Raw genomic sequence first — 25,983 nt, 5'->3', positions numbered from 1 at the left:
CGGGAGGCCGAGGCGGGCAGAGCACTTGGGGTCAGGAGCTGCAGCCCAGCCTGGCCCACATGGCGAAACCGCGCCTCCAGCCAAAGGAGAAAAAGCAGGCAGCGGTGGTGGCGCGCGCCAGCAATCCCAGGCAGCCCGCGGGGCAGGAGAATCACGGGAGCCGGAGGCAGGGAGTCTCCAGCGAGCCGACTAGATTGCAGCCTGGGCCAGAGAGGGAAGAAAAAGAAAGAGAGAAAGAAAGAAAAAGAAAAAAGAAAGAAACAAAGGAAAGAAAGAAAGAAACAAAGGAAAGAAAGAAAGAAACAAAGGAAAGAAAGAAACAAAGGAAAGAAACAAAGAAAAGAAAGAGGAAAGAAGAAAGAAAGAAGGAAGGAAGGGCCCCTCTATCCCCTTTTAATATTTCATCCTCTCTGCCCACATTTTTCTTCTTGTGTCACCTTTCTTCACCCTAACCTGCAGCGCTGTGGGCTTAGCTAACCACTCCGGGGTGGTCAACCCTGGCCTAGATTCTTGACAAGCACCCTGTGGCTGTCCCAGGCATGGGTCCTGCTTTATCCTGAACCCACTGCAGAGCCTTTGGCTGCTCCTGCAAATCCAAACAGGACCTGCCCTGCCCGCCCTCTACCCAGCCACTGCATCCCCTCACAAATTTGAGCTCTCTTGTACCCCAGGGCCAGCATGCACGCTACCCCCTTTGCCCTGGAATCCCAACCCATCCTTCGAGACCCTCTGTACGCATCTCTTCCCCAGGACCCGCCCAATTTGTTCTCACTGCGCACTCCCCAGCCCTCTGTCCATTGTAATGAAATAGCTGTGTAGTTCCTGCTGGACGTCTGCTCTCCCTCTAGATTAAAAGCTCCACGAGGGTAGAGCCGAGTCTGTCTGGTTTACTGCCGTATCCCCCACATCTGACACAGAGTTGTGTTCAATAAACATGCATTTCATGAATTAACAGATGGATAGAAGACCAGATGCAGGAATGACCACGTGAGCCCAAACCCTTTCCACCCTGTGCCGCCCTTAGGTTATCCCAAAGGAGAAATACCGAGGCAGGAGGATGTTGTGCTCAGTTAATGGGATGGATTTTGTGGCACTTGGAGGTGATGTAACAGACACAGCGGACACCAGGAGGCGAGGCGGGGTCTTCACCCACCACCATTTCTTGAGAAGAAACGGCAGGCTGAGATACCGATTGCACAAAATCTTAACTGAAGAGGCTCCCACTCCTTGAATCTGTCTCCCTTGCATTTTTTTGTTTGTTTTTCTGATGTATTCTTGAGCTCTAGTTCTGGTGATGTTGAGGTTCAGCTCTTGACTCCTATGGTGGCTGCCACCGGGCAGGAGGGAAGTGATCTAATTCCCATCAAGGGAGTGCAGACGGGGTCAGGAGGACCCCCTTGGAGAGGGTGGCTTGTTTGGGGTTTTTAATGGTGGAAAAGTAGTGTGTGAAGGACACTGGCTACTAGGTCCCATTGCACGGTCGTCTGGTCATGGCCTGGCGACTTTTGTTCTGTCTGTGTCTTCCCCAGCAAGCAGCGGGACAGAAGGACGAACAGTTCCCCCAGGCAGCCCCTGCTCTCGGCTCACAGCACTTGCTGTGACTTCCTCCCTCTTACAGCTATTTTTATCATTACTCTAAGATTGAAGTAGGGGGCAGGCAAGGGGAGCAACTGGAATGAGCTGCACCGAAGCCTCCCCTCACCCACCCACTCTTCCCTTCTATCCACAGGTGGGCCGCCACCTTGATACGTTCCCCACCGAGGCCGATCGCCAGAGAGCATTCAAAGCCCAACAGGAAGAGTGTGCCGTGCGCCAGGGGACCCTGCGGATGGGCAACTACACCCACCCCTAGCCCCTCCCTCCCCTGCCACGAGAAGCCATCTTGACATAGTGGAAAATTCCCAGAAGGACTCCCTATCTTGCCCCAACCCTGACATTCCCCCATTTTTATGCAGGTTCTGCTTCAAGGAGCTCAGATTCAAGTCTTAGGTTAATTGTTTTTGGTAAAAGTCCCCGCTTTTAGGTTAGCCAACATTAGTCTCCACTTAGCCCCAGTGACCCTCTACCTGAAGCCTCCTCCTCCTCTTCCTCCTCCTTCTCCTCCTAGGGCAGGCTCATCTTGCCTCTTCTCAAGCCCTCACCTGCCAAGACAAGCCCAAATTACAAGACAATTTTTTAGACTCCAGACTCCAGGCTAATGGTCGATTCCATGGCTCTGCCCATTAAGTGTTAAGAACGACCTGTGTATTTGCTGCAGAAAGCATGACAGTGACGTGCTTTGAAAGCCCTCATTTTCTATTCCAAACATGAGTTTTAATTGCTCTTTTTGGGATGCCTGATGTCTCATCACGGCAGTATTATCTCTCTGGGACCTCTGACAGCAGGAAGAGCCAATGGTTCATTACTCGAGCCTGCCCCCGCCTCCTCAGTGCTGGGGCCCCGTCAATCAAGCAGGCCAAGATGGACTCCTCCCCCAGGACTGACTCTGGAAGGTCAACCCCCTCTGGAAAAAGAGAGCTTTCCGGGTCAGGGGGTAGACTGCCGAACACAGGCTGCTGAGCTTCTCAGCCGAATTCCTGGGCACTTCCTCACTCGGTCTTTCCATGTGTTCTTTGGCTTCTCTCTGCAAATTTTATGCTGATCTATTTTAAATTAAAAATGCTATTTGTCATCCTCTTTTTGTGTCTTCATTTGAAAACCAGTGAGCAAACCAGCCTCAGAGCCATCAAATGAGGGTGATGCCACATAGAGACCTCTCAAGGTAAGCGAACCTCCAAAACATTCCAGCCACACCTTTTTTGAGGAGGCAAATTTTCAAGTTTTAAATATCATTTCTAATCTGAGGATTTTTTTTTTTTTGAGACAGAGTCTCGCTCTGTCGCCAGGCTGGAGTGCAGGGGCGCAATCTCAACTCACTGCAACCTCTGCCTCCCGGGTTCAGGTGATTCTCCTGCCTCAGCCTCCCGAGTTGCTGGGACTACAGGCGCGTACCACCACACCCAGCTAATTTTTGTATTTTTAGTAGAGACGGGGTTTCATCACGTTGGCCAGGATGGTCTTGATCTCTTGACCTCGTGATCTGCCCGCCTTGGCCTCCCAAAGTGCTGGGATTACAGGCATGAGCCACCGCGCCCAGCCGAGGATTTCTTTTTTGTTTTTAAACAGTCTCACTCTGTCGCCCAGGCTGGAGTGCAGTGATGCGATCTCGGCTCACTGCAAGCTCCACCTCCTGGGTTCACGCCATTCTCCTGCCTCAGCTTCCAGAGTAGCTGGGACTACAGGTGCCCGCCACCAGGCCCGGCTAATTTTTTAAATATTTTTAGCGGAGACGGGGTTTCACCACATTAGCCAGGATGATCTCGATCTCCTGACCTCGTGATCCGCCCGCCTCAGCCTCCTGAAGTGCTGGGATTACAGGCATGAGCCACCGCACCTGGCCCCAGCCCAGGATTTCTTAATGTTGATCTTCAACCTGGGAACCCCAGGCTCTTTTTTTATTTTATTTTAATTAATTTATTTTTTGAGATGGAGTCTCGCTCTGTCGCCCAGGTTGGAGTGCAGTGGTGCAATCTCAGCTCATTGCAGCCTCTGCCTACCAGGTTCAAACAATTCTCCTGCCTCAGCCTCCTGAGTAGCTGGGATTACAGGCGCATGCCACCATGCCCAGATAATTTTTGTATTTTTAGTAGAGATGGGGTTTACCATGTTGGGCAGGCTGGTCTCAAACTCCTGACCTCAGGTGATCCACCCGCCTCAGCCTCCCAAAGTGCTGGAATAACAGGCATGAGCCACCATGCCCAACCCCCAGACTCATTTATCCAACTGCCCACTCAGCGTCTCCCCTTGAGTGTCTGGCATTCATTGTTAACCACCATGGCCAAGGCAGACACTTGATTTTTTTTTCCTGCCAAACTTACTTCTCCCTCTGTCTTTCCTATCTCATAAGTGAGACCACTATCTATCTACCCAGCTGTGGAAGCCAAAAGTCTTCAATACTCATTTTCCTTTATCCCTCCAATCTCCCAAGCAGGCAGAGTCTGAGTGGGCTGGCCCTGAGCAGGCGGTAGCACGCCGTACCGCAGAAGAGTGTGAAGCCCAGCTCTGCCCAGCAATTTCCGTGTAATCTTGAGCAACAGTCCTATCCTCTCTGTGCCTCATCTCAGAGACAGGACCCCACACATCACAGACCGTGTCTTCAAGCTAAATTAGGTGACCATTAAAGAATGTGTACGATGTGATTAGCACAAGAACTGGCACTTTTAAGCAATAGATTAATATGAATTATTTTTTTTTCTTACCACTGAAGGACACTGCAGAGGCATCGACCAGAGTCCTGTGAATGACTGAGGGACTGGGCAGGCCAGGACGCTCACGGGGACATAGGGCTCTCATCCAGATACATCCAGAAACTGAAGTACATTTTGAATCAAGGCCACTCTTTCGCGCTGAAATCCTCTACGGAAAGGGGAGGGGGCACATCAGGAGGCAGAAGAGTTTCCCGAAGAACCCAAAATTGGCCCCACTGTGGCAACAGAGAGAGATGACCTCCCAGGCCTGCTTTTCCCCAGGACCTGGGCCGAGGCAGGCAGGACAGGCTCAGCTAGGAAATCTCTTTTGTTTCTCCAATCACTCCTTGCCCCATTTGCTGTGGGACCCGCTAGGGCTGCGGCAGATGCCCTGGGAGCATCACCCTGGGTACTCTCTGGAGTCCTCTGGGTGCTCTCAGACCAGGCAAGAAGCAGCGCTCACTGGAGAGACCCTCAGCTCCTTGTCCTACAGCGCCACCCGCTGGCGAGTCTGAGTCAGAGGCGGTGGAGATTCCCGGCCCTTCCCTCTCTCCTGGCGTCCTTCCCCCACCAAGCCTGGTTCTTCCCGCCTCATTGATTATCTGTGACTGCACAAAGCCCGGAGTCTGATTCTGGCCTGATTCTACCTTCTTGGGTATCCTGTCACCTCGGCCAAACCCCTGTCCTCACCTGAGCTGACCCTGGCTGGGGCAACTACCTGCCCTTTATGACCCGGATAGAGTCCCCACAGCGTCCAGCCTGGAAGGGCCTTGGGCATCATCTTGTTCATCTCCCTCCACTGCCATTTCCTCAACTTCATAGGTGGAAAGTGGAAGCCTGAGTCCACTCAAGAAGCCAGGGCAGTGAACTCTCCCAGGCCAGTGACGTCCACGACACGTTCCAGAGACTGCCCCCCAAAACCCCTTCCCAATGAAAGATGGATGGAAATGGGGATAGCCTAGCTTTCCATCCCAAGTCCTCCCAATCACACACCAACAGATGCCGGGTGAGCGTGAGTGTCGCTGGAGGTATGACTTTGTGCCTCCGTTTTGGCTAATTTCCTCACTGGTTGGCATTTAGGAACATTCTACCTCCTGGTTGACCTTCTTGGCAACACCTCATAGGAGGTTTAACCAAAGAGGTCCACAGGCACTGTTTCCACAGGCCTAGGGAGGCAGCTGGTCTGGGCCCTCACCTGGCCTGCTTGAAATTCTCTGAAGTCCCCTCCAAGGTGAGAGGGAGGCTTATGTGCACCTGGCAAGGTGGACGGGGCAAGTGTGGGACTAGGTGCCAGAGCGTGGAGATGGAGCTGTTGGGAAGAGGACTCACGAAGATGGGCAGGCTTAAGGACACCTGGAGATGAGGCAGAGTCTTCACCCACCACCATTTCTTGAGAAGAAATGGCAGGCTGAGATACCGATTGCACAAAATCTTGACTAAAGAGGCTCCCACTCCTTGGGTCTGTCTCCCTTGCATTTTTTTTTTTTTTTTTTTTTTTCTGATTTGTTCTTGAACTCTAGTTCTGGTACTGTTGAGGTTCAGCTCTTGACTCCTATGGTGGCTGCCACTGGGCAGGAGGGAAGTGATCTACTTCCCAGCAAGGGACTGCAGACAGGGCCAGGAGGTCCCCCTTGGAACATCCAGGAGAAGACAAAGGGTGGTAGAGCTACTTAGCATCCATACAGGGGCAGGACAGACTTCCAGGATGAAAGGTCCAGCTCTCCTCCCACACTGACCCCTACTGGCTTCAGTCCATGGCCAGATTTTTAGAGCCCAAACTTCATTCATTCTGTCTCTCTCTCTAAGATATAACCATACAATTAACAATTTCCTTGGCCAGAAGAAAGAATGTGGTTCTGGAGTCTCACTGTTGTGGAGGAATGGTAGCCATGAGCTACCATGAGGCCAGCCATGTCTGCTGCCTGCCTAGCCAGGGGCTCCTGGAAGCACTGCTCATAGGCCACAGATCCAATTCTAGTCCCCAGGGAGGTCCCTGGATCCACACAGAGTTGGTTTGGCTTTTAATTTATCTATCCCAGTGCCCCAACTAAACCACAGATTTAGAAGTCCAGGGAAGGCACGTCTCTGCAGCAGCAAGCTGATCCCAGCCTAGCTGCTGAGGTGCGCCCCCAATGGCAGCCAGACAGGTCTGTGTCTCCAACCAAGCACCTTCTCTTGCATTTATCCATATGAACCCAATCATTCTTTTTGCTGTACTTATTTTTACTTGGGAAACGGTTTGATGCTTAAAATCATCATTAAGGAAAAATAAAACTAGGTTGGCTTTTTATGCAGGTTCCTAGAATTGAATGCCAGTAACTTATTGGAGATTATCTATGAAGGAGATTTAGATCCATGGGCACTAATGCATTCTGTGGGCTCCATTCATGTGGGTCAGCTCTGTCTCACTCTCCATGACTCTCACCAGTATCTGGCATGATGCACAGGATGGAGGGTATGCTAGGAAGGAAGGAAGGAAGGAAGGAAGGAAGGAAGGAAGGAAGGAAGGGGAGGGGAGGGATGGAGAGAGGAAGGGAAGGAAGAAGGAAAGAATGGAGGGAGAGAAAAAGGAAGGGAGGGAAGAAGAAAGGAAAGAAGAAACAGGGAGGGAGGGAGTGGGGAGGGAAACAGGAAGAAAAGGAGAGTGAGAGGGAGAAGAGAGAGGAAGAGAGGAAGGAAGAAAGGGAGGGAAGGGGCAGGAAGGGAGGGAGGAGGAGCCAATGGGAAGGAAGGGAGAAAGGGAGGAGGGGAGGAAGAGAGGAAGGAAGGGAAGGAGGGAGGAGAGGAGAAAGGAAAGAAGGGAGGGAGGGAGAGAGGGAAGGATAAAAAGAGGAAAAGGAAAAATATATTCTTTTCCTGGTTTCAGGAGCTCTATGAGGTTTTAAGCTAAAACAAACAACAACAACAACAACAACAAAAAAAAAAAAAACACACAAGAACGGCATGACCTTGAGGCCCACAAATTGCCCAAATCCTTTTCCAACTCAACTGTTTGCAGAGCAGAGAGATGGCACCCAGGCCTGGCCTGTATCATTCGAATCCTCTGCTCACTTCACCTTAAAAACTGGTTTTGGTAGGAAGACCCGGGGTAAAGGTGGGTGCTGACTTTTCTAGAGAGGGTTGAGAAGACAAGCCTGAGGGCTCAAACCTGCCAGAGGAAAAAGGTTCTAGCTATTATTAACAGCAGTTGTACTATGAATTACATAATTGCTATTCTTCAAGCCTGCAGCCAAGTGCCAAGATTCCTCATATGAACCACGTGAAGAGGGCAACAATATCCCCACGTTACAGCTGGAAGAAAAAACAGCTCAGAAAGTGACTTGCTTTAAAAAAAGAAAGACAGCGATTTACTGAAGGTCACAGAGTGCATCCTGGACTAGGATGAGACGGGCGAGGCACTCACACAAGGGGCAAAATCTAAGAGGTGCCAAAAAAACTCAGGAACCAAAACCAATGATATTTTAATACATTTTAAAAATCAAAATGTAAAAATTCATGATGGGTAAAATAACATTTTAAATAACATCTTATGTGACCTGCCTCATCTCCTTTACCTTAGTCCCAGCCCTGGATTCTAGAGTCTAGAGAATTTGAACTCAAGTCTGACCAATTCTGAGTGTGTCCTCAACACCCCCAGCCCATATGCTACCACTAGACCCAGCTATTCAGAAGCTTGAACAGCTCTAGTAGGAGCCCTGCATTTAAGCCACCATTCATAAAGGAGGAAAGACCACTTTGGGATCATTCTCAAAAAGCTTTGGGCAGATTGCTCTGTGTGACTCTGCCCGGGGACCTCAGTGAGCAAAACCAGCAGAAATAGCCCATTCACTAGCTCCAGGGCTGAGAGGTGTTACGTGGAGAAGGAGGTGGGGCTAGGAGAAAGTTGCTAAGAGCCATGACCTAGCCAGGGTCTCAGGCTCACCCAAGTCATTCCTTACCCAAAGCCAAACCCAAGCCAAGAGCCCCAGGTAGTGAAGAAGGACATGGATTCTACAGCCAGGTGGCTTCTGAATGCGCAGGGAGACCCTCCCACCCTCGTCTCTCACTGCCATGTTCCAATGTTAATGCCTTTGTACCCAAGGGAAAGCCGAGGTCTGGGCAAGAGAGATGGGTTGTCCAGAGTGTGGGCAGCGCCAGAGCCTTCTGGGGGCTTCTTCATGCACCCGCCTGCCCTGTCCCTGGAGAAGAGCAACTGTGGTCAGCTCTGTGGGTGTGGGTGGGAGGTCTTGGACCTGCTAGGGCTCTGAGTCCATCAAGAGGCTAAAGGCCTAAAAGAAAGCAACACCAAAGGACTGGGCAGGCAAGGACTGGAATTGGAAGCAAGAGATTTCAAGACGAAGTGGGAAGCTGGGGGATGGGAGGAGTTGGGGTCCTGAAAAGAGAGCATAGAGAACACAGAACTTGGACACTGGGGTGGCAGTTCTGGCTCTTGGTTAAGACTGAATGATCCTGGGGACCCCGGCCCTTGATGCACCTTCATCACACTAATTTTTTTTTGAGGCCCCCAATGCACCCCTGCCAGGCCCTTGGGGAGGGGGCCAAGAATTGCTGAGGGTGGGACCTGGGGCTGGGGAGAGGGGCCTGCCTCCTGCTGTGTGAACAGGGGCTCAGAGAAGTTGGGCATATTGCCGAGGCTCACCCTCAGCTCCTTTGGACCTGGAAGCCCTGATACCCCACGCGACCAACCAAGCCTCTTTCCCAAAGGTGGAAAAGTAGGGTGGACTCAGGGCCCTCTGGACGCTGAGTAAATTCCCAGCTAAACGAGAGCTCAGGTGAGCGCCCAAAAATCTCTTCCGCAGTGGACAGGGTGAGATGCAAGACCCACACCGATAATGGGAAAATCAGAGGAGGAGGTACCTGCATGGAGCTGGAAATCCCCAGATCGAAATAAAACGATGTTATTGAGAGAGGGCTAAATCCTAGAGTAAATTTCAAACGAAATAAATCGCACAGCACATTTTAGATGAAAATAGACGGCGGTAACTCAATACTAATGATAGTGTACTGACAACCCGCTAATATTCTTGGGCTCCAAAAAGCCCGGCAAAACCGGCTGAGGCGGCAGGAGGTCCGGCTTTGCTGTTCTTTCCCACCGGGAGAGGCTGGAGCCACCCTCACTCCCGGCCGCTCTCAATCGATCGCAGCTCCCCTCGCTCCCAAGCTTCGCTTTCGCTGGGTCCGGGATCCAAACCCCCAACCCAAGAGCCAAAGGCCAGAAAAGGCCCTGGCGTTGCCAGCTGCTTGTCACCCTGGGGAGGGGCGGCTCGGGACCTGCCCTGGGCACAGGAGGACAGAGGAGGATGCGGACGCTCTGGGGACCAGGCGGTCCCGCGGATGCTTGGCCAGGGGCATCGCCGTGGCTAACAGGCGGGTTGTGGGGTGGAGGGGGCTCGCCGTCGATCTAAGTGAGGATCTCGGTGCTCCGAGGAAGATGAGATTCCTCAGGGGATGCGGGCACAGGCCTGGGAAACAGGGGAGGAGTGGGTGATGGGGAGGGAAGTGAGGTCTCCAGAGACGCCCAGAGCAGGAGCAAGGCCAGGCTGGGGACTGGCCTGGAAGAGCCAGGGCAGCCGGCTCTCCTCGTGATTTATGGCTCCCTCCCCATCCACCAAACTGAAATGAGCTGCCGGCCCGGCCCGCCGCGGGAGGTGCCCACTGCAGCGGCCGCCGCTGATCCAGAGCCTGGGCCCCCGCCCTCCCGCCTCCCCGACAGCTTGCAGCCGAGCCGGGCCACTGTCCCCCGGGAGCCGCCCGTCCTCACCCCCAGCCCGGCCGGCGGCGGGGCCGCTTCCAATCTGCCGGCGGGCACAGGGGGAGAACGCCGGGAGCCGGGCGCGGGGCCACCGCCGACCTAGCCCGAGGGAGGAGAACGTTTTTGCTCCTCCCGACCACGCCAGGCTGCCCCCGGGAGAATTTTGCGTTTGGAGGGCATGCGGGTGCCTCACGATTTGCTGCGGTCTCGGTCGCTGAGCCCGACGTAGGAGCCGGGATAGTTTACTGGGGGCTGGGGGTGGTGGCAGGGGCGTGCGGGCCGGGCTGGAAAGGCCTGGCTTCCCGAGCCTGCGGGGGTAAAAGGACGCCTCTGACCCGTCCCGCCTCGATGAAGGCGTTTGGGCTCCGCTGTGTCCGCCCTTTCCGCCGCAGACCCGGGTTGCGATCCCTGGGGCTGTGCAGAGAGGATCCAGGCCCGGGACACACTTCGGATCTGCCCGCGGTCCTGGGCCCCAACGCCGGGGGCTGACCCTAGAAAGGCGCTGGACTGGAGCCCGTGACGGGGTGGGAAGGGCGAAGGGGCGCATGATTCACAATGAAAAGGCCACGTTTCCAGGGTTGCCTTGAAAATGCATTCCTGGACGCGCTCTGGCTCTACGTGGAGTAAGAAGCCGTTAGCAGGCGTCTACACTGGCACTCGGAAGCACTTGCGTGGGTCCTGTTCAGAGGTACAACAGCACTGGCCCCCCAGGAGGTGCCCATGGGAGAGGCCATCAGCGGGGGGTGGGCGGGTTACTGCCTTCTTTGTCCCTTGAGCTGCCTCTCTTGAGCCACACGGATTTCTCGAGGTCTCCCTAACGCCCCAGACAAGATCTTCCCAAGTCCTCCAACCTTGCCCTGAAGTGAAGCCATCGGTCTCGTCACTTCCAGGGAAGACACCTGGCTTTCCCCACCCCCGCCAGGCCCACAGGGTCCCAAGAGGCCAGAGAGACAGAACTGCAGATTGTCCTACATGGGAAACACCGAGAGCCCAACAGAAATGCCGCAAACAACATAACTTGAATTTTCTTCCCCACACTAGAAAAGGAGTTCTCGACGCGCGCGCGCGCACACACACACACACACACACCACACTTCTTTCTCCGCTGGGTTTAGTCCCTTTCTGCTGCTGGAGGAAGAAAAACGGGGGAAGAAAAAGGATCTACGACAGACCTGCCGACGAATAATTTGAATAACTGTGGGAAAGGGTCGGGGAACGCTAAAAAAAAAAAAAAAAAAAAAAAAGCCCAGCGCACATCCCAGCCCACCGCAGCGGCAGTCGGCTCGGCCCCCTCCCCTCCAGCCGTACCCCCCTTGGCTAATCACCCTCATTAGGAGCTTCGTCACCGGCCTAATGAAAGCAAACCGTGTGGAAATCGCCGGTAAACAGTTGGGTCTGTGCTGTAATTAATTCAGTGTCTCTTTTAATCAAACTGAAAGGGAATCGGGCAGCGGCTTGCCGAGCCGTGACATCACCCCCAAAATCGGCCAGAGCCAATCAGCGTCATCACTCCGGGGACACGTGGGCGAGTCCCCTTAAAAAAAAAACACACACAACACAACGAAAAAAAAGAAACAAAAAAAAAACCCCAGACCCAAAGTAAAAGTGACACAAGTTCATTTTTTAAAGGAAGGGGGGGAGGAGAAGGCGCGCGCGGACCGGCAGAGAGCTGCCGCCGAGGAGCCGGGAGGCGCTGTCCACGGTGCTGACGGGCCCCCGAAGCGGCGAGGGCGCAGAGAGAGGACTTCCCCGGCCAGGTAGAGCGTCATGAGCCGCGGGCAGCCGCCGCCGCTCTCCGCGGTGCTGATGCCGCCAGGTGCGCACCTTTCCGCCCGCTGCTAGCGCGGCCCGGGCCCGCAGCTATCCGCGGTGCTGACCTGGCCACCCTCAGCCACCACTTGCCTGGAAGAAGCGTGCGGTTTGGATTTTTAAAACGCCATTCTTTATTTAGATTCCAACATCCTCGCGTTTCTTCTGTGCCAAGGGGGTCCTCGGGCCGTCCGTCTCCCCCTTTGCTCTCCCCAACTTGGCGCGCCCTCCCTCCCATTCCTCCCTGACACTCCCACCACCCCCCCTCGACTCGGCGGCTCGGCGCGATGCTGCAGAAGACGCACTGAGCCCTTTTGGATCTAATGCGCAGAGGAGGTTGGCCCAGAGCTCCCGGGCTCCCCCAAGGCTGAACTCCGTCCAAGGTGCCCGCAGGCTCCCTGCCCGCCTTCCCCATGCCAGCCCGCAGCTAGGGGCAGGGGCAGCGGCGGCTGGGGTTGGGGGTGGGTGGGGAGCTTTTGGGGAGGACAGGTCGCAGCTTGGCTATGGAAGGCTCCAATGGCTTTGGGATCGACTCCATTCTCTCCCACCGCGCGGGCAGCCCCGCCCTTCCCAAGGGGGACCCCTTGCTCGGGGACTGCCGTTCGCCCCTGGAGCTGAGTCCACGTTCAGAGAGCAGCAGCGACTGCTCTTCGCCAACCTCTCCAGGAAGGGACTGTCTGGAGACGGGCACCCCACGGCCTGGCGGGGCATCCGGCCCAGGTTTGGACTCCCACCTGCAGCCCGGGCAGCTCTCAGCCCCGGCCCAGTCGCGCACGGTCACCTCCTCCTTTCTGATCAGGGACATCCTTGCCGACTGCAAACCACTCGCGGCCTGTGCACCCTACTCTAGCAGCGGGCAGCCGGCAGCCCCTGAGCCTGGGGGCCGCCTTGCGGCCAAGGCCGGGGAGGACTTTAGAGACAAGCTGGACAAAAGTGGCAGCAACGCCTCATCGGACTCTGAGTATAAAGGTAAGAAAGCAGAAGGTGAAAACTTGGGGGGATGCTATGTATCTAAAAACTGACATTTAAAAGGAGTACACATGGCGGGACAAGCACTCGCTCACCTGGGGCTCCCCCAGGGCTCAGGTTGAGCAGTGGTTCTCCCCAGAACATTTCAGCCAGGCCTGTGGTTATGCCTTTGAGTAACAAAGAGTCTGGTGGAGACAGTGTGGGCAGGGGAGGGATACTGTGTGCCCGAGGGGAGATTTCCCCAAAATGCACAAAGCAAACTTTCTTAACTTCGACTGGGACCCCTGCCCTTCCAGCAGTGCTGGTGGACAGGAGCAGGTCCCAATCAGGCCAGTGGCTCTCTAGGAAGAAACTGTGCAGAAGCAATGGAAGACTCAAAGAGTTCTGCTTTATAGAGTGAAAATATAGCAGAAAAATTTCAGCTGGAGCCCTGAGAACAGTCAGAGTTTTCTGCCTTTTAATCTACATTTCCAGACAGAAAGAGAAACAGGGCTTTTCCTCCCAATGGGCCCAGTGTGATCCGGATTCTGCGAGTCATGAAAAGAGGCACTCACTTCAAAGCAGAAACCTCAGCCAGGAAGCTGCCTAGGAGCAGGTCAGGGGGCTAGCGGAGAGGGCAGTACCCTGCACCCACCCCCCAACGGCTCTCATTGAATTTGATTTTAAGTGACTTGAGCAACCAACTCCAGGCTTTATGCAAGTTCCAGGGATTCCTGAGTAACCAGCGTTTTCTCCCGCTACACTGGGATTGTTGCCCCTCCACTTTTCTTTTTACCTCTATGAATCTTTGTTGTTGTTTGTTCCATTTTCATCCCATCTTAACCAAGGAGATGAGATCAGGGTTAAAAGGAAAGGGAGAAGGAAGGAGGGAAGGAAGGAAGGAAGGAAGGAAGGAAGGAAGGAAGGAAGGAAGGGAAAGGGAAGAAGAAAAAAAAAGAATTCCCTAATTTTGTTTCTGACCCCCAGCCATTACCTTGACTTTAGCTGTTTTTCAAAGTCAGAGGCACAAAGGTCTTTCTAAGGAAGAAGTCAAGGGGCAGAAGGTGAAGAGGAGTATGAGGGCTTCATGGGAGACAGCCCCACGACCCATCTAGCAGAATACTGGGAGCGGGCAGAGGCTGTTCAGAGCTCTTTCAAGCACATAACTGATTCCCAGAAATCTTTTCAAGAGACAAAATTTCCCTGCAAGGGCAACTTCTTTATTGTCTTGCCCCCTACCCCAACACCCCTACCCCACCCCCAGCGCCATATCTCCTGGTCCCTATTTGGACCAAGTCTTCCCAAAATTTTAGGAAGGCTCATTTAATACTCTCCTCCCAACCAAGAATTCGTTTGTGGATATGTCCTGACTCCAAACCGAAATTCATCAGTCCGACTGCACATCCCATTTTCTTGCTTTCCCCCACACAAATGGCCAAGCCTCCTTCAGCCAGGCTGTGCCGACCATGCCTGGAAAGTAGGCAGGTTTAACGGAGCGGCCAGGAGGAGATCCAGAGGCATGCGGGTGCCCACAGGCCGGCACCTGGGCCCAGTGGCCCTTGCTCCTCCCCCCGGGGGGCCTGTTTAGAGAGGCAAAGAAAACTTGCGCTGGAGAGAGACTGGCATGGAGAAGGGAGAGGAGGAAGAAGGGGGAAGTCAATGTAAATATATATTCATAACATCACGTTATTATTTACCATTTGCAACTAGAACGGCCCCGCTTTAGTTAGAGCAAAGAGCACGAATCTTCCACCGCCCATGCTAATGGCTGGAACTGGCGATGGTGACACAGTTAGGCCCTTGCCTCCTTTTATTTCTTTGCCCCCAGGAAGGATTTTGAGGACAGGTTTCGTTTAAGATAATTAGAATATCAATTTTCTTCTCCTGTCTCTGAGGATATCTGATCGGGAGGTGACGAGGGCCGGCTGTCTACATATCGCTTAAATAGGTTTGGAGCGAAGGGGGTAGAAGGTCTTGTCCAACCCCCACCCCAGGTGTTGCTGCCTTTGCCCCTAGTGAAAAAAGGAGCAGGGCCAGGCAGCGAGGCCTTGTCTGGAGCGTTTCTCAAACGTGGAGGGGACTTTTTCAGAGCTGAGAAACAGACACCGTGAGCCAGTCCGTGGAGCATTTAAGCTGGTCTACTCTCCAGCCACCTTCCAAGCTGAGTCATTTCCTCCAAGGAGGGCATAGGGGAAGGTCAGCCTCATCCCAAGTTTCTGCTATCAAATGCTCTTCAAACAATATTTATTTGATAATATTTAAAGAAGCCAAAACTCGGCTTTGAAGTAAGGCGGTCGGCGACACTAGCGGCTGGATCCAAGGTCCAGGGAGAACCCAAACCAGAGTTTTGTTCCCAGAAGGCAGGGTCGGTGAATGGGCCTGGAACTCAGGGATACTGAGATGTAGCCTCTAGAACCAGAGTCTGGGAAGCCAGTACCCCCTGGGCTGAGCCTATCCAGGAGGAGATCAAGGCAGAGCGGGCACAGAACCTGAATTCAAAGGCTCCAGCCCACGCTGGAGGGGGAACAGAAGAAAAGCCCCAGTAGCCAACCCATTCTTCCCAACACCACAAACTCAACACCTCCCGATCTCCAACGCAGACCTCGTCCCTGTGAAGCGGGGGATTTTCATTAAGTAGCCCAGGCAATTTGGTCAAAAAGTAAGAGTTCTACGATATCAAGTTTGAGATCTGGATGATCGTTTCCTCAAACTTATTTAAACTATCTGTCTGCACAGACAGAACTCAAGTCCCTCCATGCCAACACATCCCCTTCCCCTGAAGGTGGCCATGCCCAAATATGGGGAGCCCACAGGGCAGGGAGAGCCTGGTGCCAGCCTGGAGGAGGCAGGTGGAAAGCCTTAGCCGGCTGCCGTTTCTCCTCTGCGCTCTCCTGGCTCACCAGGCTGGATGCCAGGCCCTCCTTGCAGCGAAGTGCTGCCTTTTCAGTTGAAAAGTCTCGATCCCTAGTGGCTCAATTAACCGGATTATTGTTTCCTACAGAGAGAAATCACCTTGCATTCAGCTGAACCCTGTCACTGCAAACGCCACGCACAATGAAACTCCACCATAAAAGAAAACACAGAAAAAAGGGAGTAGGTTGGGGGAAAGCCCCAATCTGCGCCGCCAATTTTGGGGAAGTGGTCTAGTTGGTTATATAATCGCTTTAGAGGGAGAAGGAGGGTGAGCATTGAGCTTGTTCGATTAAGTGTTTTCTGCGCAGTCCAAGCCGAACGAAAGTGTCTGGGATAAAGAAACTACCTGTGCCAGGTCTATCCTTCGACCTCAGGAGCTGGGCCCCCGGTGCAATTCTGTCCCGACCGTGGGGTGTAAACACAAGATGCCACGCAGGTGTAGCAGGAGCCATCGTTAGTGGGCAATGCAATGACAACGAAACACAGACCTAGGCAACGTGCGCTGCGCCCAAGGGGCAAGCGAGTGGCAGAGTCGCTTATTTCTCCAAGTGCTAGGCGCTCGCAGACCTGGCGCCTTCCGCGCAGCGCCCTGTGTAGGTAGCGAGTGTCGGGAGAAATGACTACTACGAATTCGTTTTCATATAGGGGCAACGCCAGGCGGGGCACAATGATCTGTCCTTCAGGACAAAGAGTGGCTCCGGGGAGAGCAGGTTTTTGTCCCTCCACGCAGGTTTCTTTCCCCAGACCCCAGCCTTCAGCTTCCTCCCTTCATGTCACGGACGCAGCCGGAGAAATTGGGGCCCAGACGCGGAGCTCACTCCGCCAGAAACCCTGGGTCCCCTCCCCTACTCTGGCAGGCTGGGTCCGGTTCCATCGTCGCGGCTCTGTTTATCCCTCCAGGGAGCGCGGGCAGAGCGCCGAGCGCGGAGCAGGGACTGGAGTTCTCGCCAGCTTCGGGTTCTTTCTCCCCGGAGCTGCCCGGGGGTTCTCGGCCTCGGGCGCTCCCGCCGCCGTCCTGTTCCCCTCAGGGTTCTTGTCCTGTTCCCTTCCCTGTTCCTCCCCCTTGCCCCAGAGGTCCCGTCTGAGAGCAGCCCCCGCGAGCTTGGGTGTCGCGGAACCACTGCTGTCGGAAGCCGAGGTTACACAAACGCCACGGGCAGGAGCGGGAGGGCACCGGCGGCGGCTGCGAGGCCGGGCCCTGACATGCCGCTGTGTCCGCAGTGAAGGAGGAGGGCGACCGCGAGATCTCCAGCTCCAGGGACAGTCCCCCGGTGCGCCTGAAAAAGCCACGCAAGGCGCGCACGGCCTTCACCGACCATCAGCTGGCGCAGCTGGAGCGCAGCTTCGAGCGGCAGAAGTACCTGAGCGTGCAGGACCGCATGGAGCTCGCCGCCTCGCTCAACCTCACCGACACGCAGGTCAAGACCTGGTACCAGAACCGCAGGTGAGGCCCAGCTGCCGGGGTAGAGGGAGAAAGGGAACTTCCCTTTTCCGCACAGCTCCTGGAGGGGGCCAGGAGTCTACAGGTTGGTGCTAAGGGAGGGCCCCAGAGACTCCCCTATTCTGTAAAAGTGGGAAACTGAGTCCCTAAGGGGAGAAGGCCTTGCCCAAAATCCCCACAGTGAGGGACAGAGATGAGACTAGACTTGGTGTCCAGCGTCCAGTCAGCCCTCCCCCGGATGGGTGGACAGACACATAGGCCACTGAAGATCCAAGTCCTGCCCTAGCTCAGCCGGAGTGGGGAGAGGTCTGCCTGGAGCCCCCACCTGAACCAGCCTCGGTCTTGGAAGCCCCAGGTCCTTGGAGGGGTGACAGTCTTGATGCCCAGGAAGTCTGTGAAGAGGACAGCCAGGCAGTGGCCCTTGGGGTGTTGAAACCTGGCCCAGACTGGGAAGCTGCCACAGGGGCCTCAGTTTCTGTGAGGCTCTTCAGGCCTCCCCAGCCTTTCCGGTCCCAAAACCTGGGGTGGGGGGGGCGGGGAACTGGCCAAGCCCTTGTTCCTTGGGGACAGGGTGACTGGGAAGTTGGTGTTGAGGCACTGGACTTGAACCCGTTTCCTAATTTCCCTCCCGAACACACTCACCAGACTTAGATGCACACGTACAAAACACACAGGCATCCACACACTCAACCCAAATAGCGACACACTGACACATCGAAACAACTTGCAGTCACACACGCACTCACACTCAGCCCCACAGTCACTCGCATGCTCTTAGCAGAGGCAGGAATGGTGCTTTTCATAAACAAGCCTCAGAACACATCGCCCCATTAATAATAAATACTGATTACTGCTCCGGGCATCAATAATTAAGGCCTGTTACAGTAATTACACAATTATGATGATGATGAATAATTCAGGGAGGGAAACAGGGCTGGTGTGGCTGAGCCCACCTTAGTGGGACCCTGGCTGGTCCGCCTAGCCTCACCTGGCAGGTGAGCCTAGGGTCCAGGCCTGCCTTCTCCAAACCCCAGGCCGCTGGCTGGCCAAGGCCTCTGGCCTTTGAGGCCAGACAGTCCGCAGGGCTCGCAGTGTGAGCTCTGGAGGACGGCAGGTGCAGCCTGCTCCAGCCGGCAGGGCATGCGAGCCGGGAGCGCGTCCTCTCCGGTTGCCATTTCAGGCCTGCTCGCTTCTGCTAGCTTGCAGTCCGGCCAGCCTGCAGAGAAATCAGTCGCATTCCCTTCCCTGACCAGAGCACACCCCCATCCCCTCAGGCCTCTCCAGGGTGATCCCACCTTCATAAAGAGGCACGTGCAGGGAGGAGCCCCCCTACCCAGCTCCAAGGGTTCGTTCTGCGATCTCCTGGGCAGGGTAAGGCGCAGTTAGAGCCGGGCTTTGGGGTCAGACAGCAGGGCTTAAAACCCGGGCTCCTTTTTGAAAACCGGCCCAGACCTCAGTTTTCCTCTCTGTAAAATGGGGTAAGAGCCACGGAAGGCCGGTGGAAGATAAAAGGAGAGGATGCATGTAAGGCGTGCGATGGTGCCTGGCACTCGGTTATTTATTAACAAATGAGTACGATCGCTCTTGGCCTCCCTGCAGGCTCTCTGGGCCAAGCAGTGGGGAGGGGCTGGGGTCGCTGGATGCCCTAGCCCTGATCCCTGATCCCCCCATACGCGTTTATTTCGGCCCCCAGGACTAAATGGAAGCGACAGACGGCCGTCGGGTTGGAGCTGCTGGCGGAGGCAGGCAATTACTCAGCGCTCCAGCGGATGTTCCCGTCGCCTTATTTCTACCCGCAGAGTCTGGTTTCCAACCTGGACCCCGGCGCGGCACTCTACCTGTACCGCGGCCCCAGCGCGCCGCCACCTGCTCTCCAGAGACCTCTGGTGCCCCGCATCCTCATCCACGGACTCCAGGGCGCCAGCGAGCCGCCCCCGCCGCTGCCCCCGCTGGCCGGCGTCCTCCCGCGCGCCGCCCAGCCTCGGTGAGGCGCCCGCCGGCTCCAGGGCCTCCTCCCGCGGGCTCGGCGTGGCCCCTTCTGCCCGCCTTTCTGAGGGCGCGGGTTCGACGCCCTTTCCCGGGAGGGGGCCCTGCCCGGCCCTCCCTGGCGCCCCAGCCCAGTGCCCCCCGAAGGACCAAATGCCAAGTCCACTGAGGCCCGGACCCCGGACTGCGTCTCCCCAGCCCCCCTCGGGGTCCTCTCTCGCGGCCGCTCTGTCCGGGAGCCATCCCCACCCGCCGGGTGTACATACGCGTCTCTGCCCTCTCCCCACTCCCAGCCTCTGCCGGCTCCCCTAGGCGCCCCTTTCTCCCCAGGAGCGGGTGCGGCTGATTCCCAGGCTTCGCTCTCTCCCACGCCCCTTCTACGCTCCAGGTGGAGAACAGCCCCTCTCCCCGCGCCCCTGCCAGGGAGAGAAGGGGAGTGCGGAGCCCCGTCTCCCTACCCCTCGAGCGCCTAGGCCAGCGGCTGAGCTGTACATACCGTGTGCAAAGTGTATATGAAGTTATTTATTCGTGACCCATGAGCCCGTGACCGTGTCCGTGGATTAGTGAGTCTGTGGCCTGTGCCCTCCCCACTCCCAGGCGGGGCAGGAAGGGGCCGAGGGGGCTTGCCCACCCACCCCGACCCCAGCCCCCAGCCTCAGCCCCGGTCCAGGGGCAGCCAGGCCTCTCGGGTTCTCTCTTTTTTAAATGTCGAAATAAAAAACTTCTTACAAATGACCAGGCGCCTGTCCGCGCTCGCGTCGCTCGGTCCGCACTCAATCCCTCTCCCATCCCTCTCCTGGGGACTCGGTTTCCTTCCATCCTCAATAACGAAACATTTTTTGTCCCCCTTCTCTTCCCCGGTGCTGTGGACTTGCGCGGGGGCCCCGACGGGACTCGCTGGGGCCGGGGTCTCCCCTCCCTGGCCTCAGTCTTCCCATCTCTACAGCGAGACCAGCCCGTTTTTCCCCTCCTCCTCCTCTGTCTCCATCTGGTTCCTCGCGGCTCCCAGACGGTCCCGAGGGCCGGGGCGGGGGTCCGTGCCGGAACCGGCGGGGGTCAGCGCGGGGCCTCGGTCGGCTGCGGGCCGGGCTGCGGGGCCCTCGCCGAGCCGACTCATCTGGCCGCGACAAGGGCCCCGGCAGCTGGTGACCGGCCCGCCGGGCGCGGGCCGACAGATGGGCTCCGAGGCTGCTCCCCCCATCACTCCCACCCTCCACCCAGCGTCCGGCCGCGCTCGGGCTCCCGACGCTCGCGGGCGCCAAGGCGGCCCCGGCCTCCGGGCCTCCCGCACCACGCAGGACTCCGCGCGCCTTCGCTGCGAACCAGACGCCACATCGGGTAAACCCCCACTCTCACATCTCCTCACCTCCCCTTTACCCCGGGAGGAGGTTGGAAATGAGACCCAGAGGGGAGCCAAATCCCAGCGTCTGCCCCATCTCTTCTGGCTGCCCCAGACCGCAGCTCTAGCATCTCAGGGGAGAGGGGTTTAAGTCCCGAGTCAGACTCGAGGCTTCCAGTTCACGTTCAAAGGGCCACGGTCACCTGAGACTGCTCCCTCTCTGGGGAGGTGAGCGCAGGTGCTCCCCTCCCACACACCACCTGCAGCTCGCTAACCCTCAGCGCTGGGAAGTTTTGGGGGCCGGCAAGCCGTGGCCCCTCTAGGTTGGGGGCAGGGTTTCTCTGAAGACGGGGGCTGTGTTCAGACTACAACCCCTCTCGAAAACCAGACCCACAGCCAGCTCCGCTACTGTTTCCTCCCTGCCCCCCAACACCCTCGCACAGCAGCTTTCTTTCCTAGGATGGCGAGGGTATTATTCTAATTTTGCAAAATGCACAGCAGCTAATTAAGTCAAGGAGCCCCTCGGCTTTGGAGTTCTTTTGCATGTGAATGGGGGCTGGTAAATCCCCAGCTCTGGCTCTGGTGGGGGTGAGGAGAGACTGTCCCCAACTCAGGGTTAATGAAGTGGGAAAGGAGTCTCTCATAGCCTCCTGCAAACAAAACCCCCCATGCAACAAACCCTGCCCAAATCCTACATGGATTGACTTAAACCCAGGGGATAAGTGCTTTAAATTAATCTCATTGAATAAGAATGAGACCAAACAAAACTCTTTAAAATCATATTAAAAATCTATCAAAGGACAACTTGCACTGGTGTGCTTTTCATTTTGTGAAAGTGAAGGAGATAGACGGTAGCAACCACCCTCACATTTACACAGTGGCAGCGCAAACCACAGACACATTCTCAACTATGTAATTGTCCTTGTACCTCAGAGGCGATTTCATATCTTACATTAATGAAGAACAAGGCTTCCCTACAAGTTTATAATTAGAATATTTTAAATTGTCCTGCACATCCCATCTGTAATAATAACTTCACAACCTTTGCAGTGAGGTGGGCTCCTGCCTTCCATCCACTCAGAAGGCTAAATTGGTTTCTGTTCCCAACCCTGAGGTTGGGCGAGCTCTCGTGTAAGAAAAAAAGAATGAATGTGGGACCCCAACAGGCCTGACAATAGGAGAGGGCTGAGAAGCCATCTTCCCCCGCTCCGCCACTGACCCATCCCCCCTCATAAACGCCGACTCAACAGGGAGGGGGCAACAAAGTTGAAAAGAAGTTTAGAGCTCCCTGCTGGCCCTTGGTCGCAAGGGAAATTGAGGACTGGGGCAAGTTGAGAACCTGAGCTGATTTTCAGGGTGCCCCACTGCCCCCACACCGACAGGCCTGGCTCCGGATTCTTCCTAGCGTGGAGCAGATTAAGAGATAATGTCTAATGGTCAAGGGGGAGGTTTAACAAGACCAGTTAAGAAGCCTTTTCAAGCAGGGCAACTTCTCCAGTGGAAAAGCCTTCAACTTGCGCCTCTACGAAGCAATGCCGGGATTTTAATGGCTTCCACTGACTGTGGCCTGAAGGGCTGAAGGGCTAAGCGGGGAGGCCCCTGGCATTTTGGGAGATACCTGCTCCGAAAGGTCTCATTTACTCCCCTCTTCCCTAAAGTTCTCCTCCCTTCACTCCAGGGGGAAAAGAAAAAAATAAAAATAACCCACTGGGCTTTGTTAAAAAAAAAAAAAAAAAAAAAAGTCCTTTACTGAGATTTGGTTGGCTCGTTGCTTCTCTAGAGTGGAAGGGGCTGTCTGCACATCAGCACTGACTTCATCTCTCTGCCCTTCCAGTGGGTGAGAATGAGGCCCGCCAACTGCTAAGGCTGTGGCAAACATGAGGATATTCTGGTTTCCAAAAAAACATTCTACAAGCCCACTTGGGGGAAATGCTTTTGGGCTGCAACATTCCATTAAATGTCCAAATTCTGTGTGACTCTAAATATGGGAACCAGGCTTATGATATAGAGACATGAGTAAGTTTGGGAAATTTTAAAAAGAGGCATGATTAAACATACACACAAAAATTAGAATATGTACAGTGGAATTAGGCTAAAGCTTTGCCTAATTGATGCCTGAAATGTATAATCTGTCAAGAGCCATAATAAAAGAGAAAGAGATTTATTTTAAGGTTATTTAAATTTAAACAATATTAACCTTAAATCTGCTAAATCCATGTTTCTTTATTAACTGGGGTAATATATTGATTCTACTTAGAAACAGACCCACATAGCATCTATGGCAAGAAACCCTCACCGTAAGAGTTAGCATATTAAGTGTGTAAGTTTTGATCTTGGAATTATCATCACTCACACGTTGCATGATTCTAGCACTTCTCTTTCCCCCCAGGGAGGCAGAACTCTGCCAATTCGCCCTTTAGTGGAATGAGTACTAGGGGGAGAAAAAGTAAGGTTTCTCTTTGATCATCCCCAATCACTGGCATTAATCCTGTTTTTCACACAGCTGGGTTTTGTCTATAAAAGTTTGATCCCTCCTTTTCTCATCCAAATCATGTGAACCATTACACACCGAAATAAAAGAAAGGTGGCAGATTTGCCCAAAGCCAGGCTGACATGTGCCCCAGGGTTGTTGTTTTTTAATTATTATTGTTAGAAACTGCACCCACAGTCCCTGTTAATTTGTATGTGACAGCCAACTCTGAGAAGGTCCTATTTTTCCACCTGCAGAGGGTCCAGTCTCACTAGGCTCCTCTCGCCCTCACACTGCAGTCACTGTAGGTGTGGGTGCCCACTGACATTCACCTGTGTCTAGAATGGAGGCGAGGATGCTGACCCCCCGTGGTCCCTGCAGGAAGGCCCACCTTGCCAACTCTCACCACCCTCTCGTGGCAACCTAGACCTTTCATGGATCTGGGGGGATCTACTGAAGTGGTGCCTCAACACTGGTCCGGGGGAAACCACAGAGGGCGGCACAGTCACTGCAGAGGAGAAGGAAACTGAGAAGGCAAGACACAGGGGAGAGGACAGGAGTGGTGCCCACAGGTGTGGAGGCCTCCAACCCTTTCTCTTGTGGACCCCTCTGCAAGTGCCCAAATATTACATTTATTGGGAAATCAATATGCTCTAGGGGGCCTCTTTCAAACCTCCCAGAAAACACGATGCAGGGGCGGCGGCAGGCAGCCGTGGCCTGGGTCACAATACAAAGACCCCCAGACCTTTCTTGAAGACAAGACAGGATTCGATGGGGAAAAAAAGCTTGGGCTACTGGTGCCTTTTGACTTCAAAGGCAAATAATAAAAAGCCAACAGTAAATCAATTAGCCCTGAGAGAGTGAGTTTTCAGTGGACATGAAAGAGGGAGCAATGCAAGTAAATGCAATCTCGTGTTTCCAGAAGAAAATAAGAGGGACCATGAGCCTGAAAACACGTTCGTATTTTTTGACCCAGACCAAAAACTTTTGGTCTTTTTTAACGGTACATTCCTACATTAAGAAAATAATTAGTGATAAATATATTTTCTTCTCTTTTTGTACAAATTCAATTCCAGTTTTTAACACCCTAATTCACAAAATTGATGCCAATGTATGCACTGATAGGTAGGCTGAAGTCAAGCTGTGAAACTTCAGAACACAGTTAACGGCAGCAATCAACCCCGTTCCAGGCTGACGTGCAGGATGTTCTTACATCACGTCCCGGAGTGCCAGCTCAACCCCGGCACGTCAGCACCTGGGTGAAGGGAGTGCCGGGCACTGATGGGATCAATACAAGACACAGACCCCTTCCGTCGGGAGCTGGCTAGTCTCTACGGTGCCCCACACCACTGATTTCTATCAGGCTCCAAGGCCTCCCACGGAGGAGAAGGGCTGTGGCCCCTCTGATTCTTGGGGATGTAGTATTCAGGCAAAGGCAGCAGTTATTTTTCACAAGCCTCCTCTGACAAGAACAGGACATCAATCCACTGCCACCCAGGGCTTCCAGAATCCACTCAAAGACCCAGAGAGATTTTAAACTTTCTGGGAAGTCTGGCTGTCCCGCTGTAAACCTTTTTGGGTTTTTCTCCATTTTAATGTTTTCCCACGGCCAAAGCAGGGTGTTGGCTGCAGACTGTGCAGCAGGGGCCTGCCACCAGGCTCTCCAGGTGCGTTTTGCTTTTTGACCTTGGCGACGTCGGCCTCCATGCCGCTTGAGTATTCCGAACGCAGGATTTCAGCGAGGCTGTGTTTACTCTGGGTCTTCTTATGAAGGTCAGGTCTGAAGAACAGTAACAGCAGAGAGGGAAAAGAAACTTTATTATTTTTCTTTCCCATTTGGAAAGAGGCTGATAGCAGCTGCTTCTGAGACTGTGAAGCTGACATTTTTGTATTAACAGAAGTACAATCCCTTCAATGGTACTTGTTTTGATATTCTATGCACCAGAAGATTAGATACGGCGCTGACAGATTTTCATAACGGTGGCAAAATATCACGGCATTTTTAAAAGTGAGGCTTTGTTCTGTGTTGTTTTCATGGGGAAAAAAAGAACTATACACCCTCATGCTCTGATGGCAAATGAGGTGTATGATACAGCAGTTTGCCAAAGGACAGGGAAAAACCCACCGTCACACTCAACAACATGAAGCAGTGAAAGCTTGCGGCAGCTTCCCAGTAACCCCTAAGCAGCTTAAAGCAACTGGCCTCCTCATGGGCTCCTGAGGGCTTCAGGACTCAGCCCTGCGGGAGCAGAGTCCAGCAAGTTCTACGCAGCCCTCCAGAGTCCCAGAGTGAAGGCTGGGATGACAGCCACATAGCTCTTTATGAACGGAAAAAACTCTTAAACATATTTCTGACCCTACAAAACCCAAACCCAGGGCACAGCCTGGTCAATGTCTGCATCTAGGATTAGACCAGCAGCTTTCTGCAGCCCACACAAACCCGGGTGTTAGAGGGAGGTCTCTCCCTACCCTAAGCCACTCAGAAAATGCCAAAGGTTGAAAAATCAATTTCCGACATCGAATCCTGATAACTGTTCTGAAAAGATGGCAATTTTACCATTTGATCGGAAGATCAGAGGAGGAAATTTGTAGATGTTCAATCATACATAAGAAGAATGATTATGAAAACTGAAGAGTAAAACAATGTTTCTTAAGACAGGATTTTAACCAAACCAACAACAATAAAACAATTACCAATAAATCCACACTTCCTTGCTGGCAACTCCTTCAATACCAAAACGGCAATGTCTTAGGACACTACAGTGTCATGGAGTTCTCACAAAGACACACGTTACGTTCTGCTACTACATTTAGGGCATTTTCTTTGCTGTAATCAGAGAATAAACTGAACTGAAATTGTGGTCAAAATAGATGTAACAATGCCTTTAAAACCCAAGAATTAGAAATAAGACTAATACTGTGTTATTAACCTGACTGTGAAAGCTTGTAGAAACCCATTATAACCTAGCTACAGCAATAATACCTGTTTCTAATCACACCCCAGAGGACAGGGTGACAGTCATACAATGGTGTTTTCTA

The 25,983-nt window shown here is 53.9% G+C and overlaps 3 protein-coding genes across 7 annotated transcripts in view; 2 read left to right on the top strand and 1 right to left on the bottom strand.

Annotated features, from left to right (window-relative positions):
* The window catches only part of CFAP77 (cilia and flagella associated protein 77), a 176,562-nt gene extending 173,886 nt beyond the window's left edge, over positions 1 to 2,676 (top strand). Inside the window, exon 6 of the mRNA XM_055270599.2 lies at positions 1,730 to 2,676. Within this exon, the coding sequence (XP_055126574.1) occupies positions 1,730 to 1,852 (123 nt within the window). The 3' untranslated portion in view covers positions 1,853 to 2,676. The remainder of the gene's footprint in view (positions 1 to 1,729) is intronic.
* DDX31 (DEAD-box helicase 31) overlaps positions 1 to 25,983 on the bottom strand; it is a 142,887-nt gene that overhangs the window by 42,016 nt on the left and 74,888 nt on the right. For 2 of the 5 annotated variants that reach the window (XR_010119915.1, XR_010119916.1), the window contains exon 20: positions 4,299 to 4,455. Coding sequence is in view for 3 of the 5 variants with exons in the window: in XM_055270582.2 (XP_055126557.1) it covers positions 24,478 to 24,724 (247 nt within the window). In the remaining 2 variants the exon portion in view is untranslated. Of the gene's footprint in view, positions 1 to 2,184; positions 4,456 to 22,619; positions 24,725 to 25,983 lie in introns of those variants that run through there. The other 3 variants (XM_055270582.2, XM_055270583.2, XM_063635734.1) reach the window with 2 other exon arrangements.
* On the top strand, positions 11,397 to 19,870 carry BARHL1 (BarH like homeobox 1). Its single transcript, XM_055270597.2, has 3 exons — positions 11,397 to 12,816; positions 16,930 to 17,152; positions 18,843 to 19,870. Exons 1-3 carry the CDS (start codon positions 12,351 to 12,353, stop codon positions 19,135 to 19,137), a joined length of 984 nt encoding a protein of 327 aa, XP_055126572.1. The 5' UTR covers positions 11,397 to 12,350; the 3' UTR covers positions 19,138 to 19,870.

This window comes from Symphalangus syndactylus, chromosome 3 (assembly GCF_028878055.3).
Source record: "Symphalangus syndactylus isolate Jambi chromosome 3, NHGRI_mSymSyn1-v2.1_pri, whole genome shotgun sequence".
Lineage (NCBI taxonomy): Eukaryota > Metazoa > Chordata > Mammalia > Primates > Hylobatidae > Symphalangus > Symphalangus syndactylus.
This window is presented reverse-complemented; position numbering and strand designations above follow the sequence as displayed.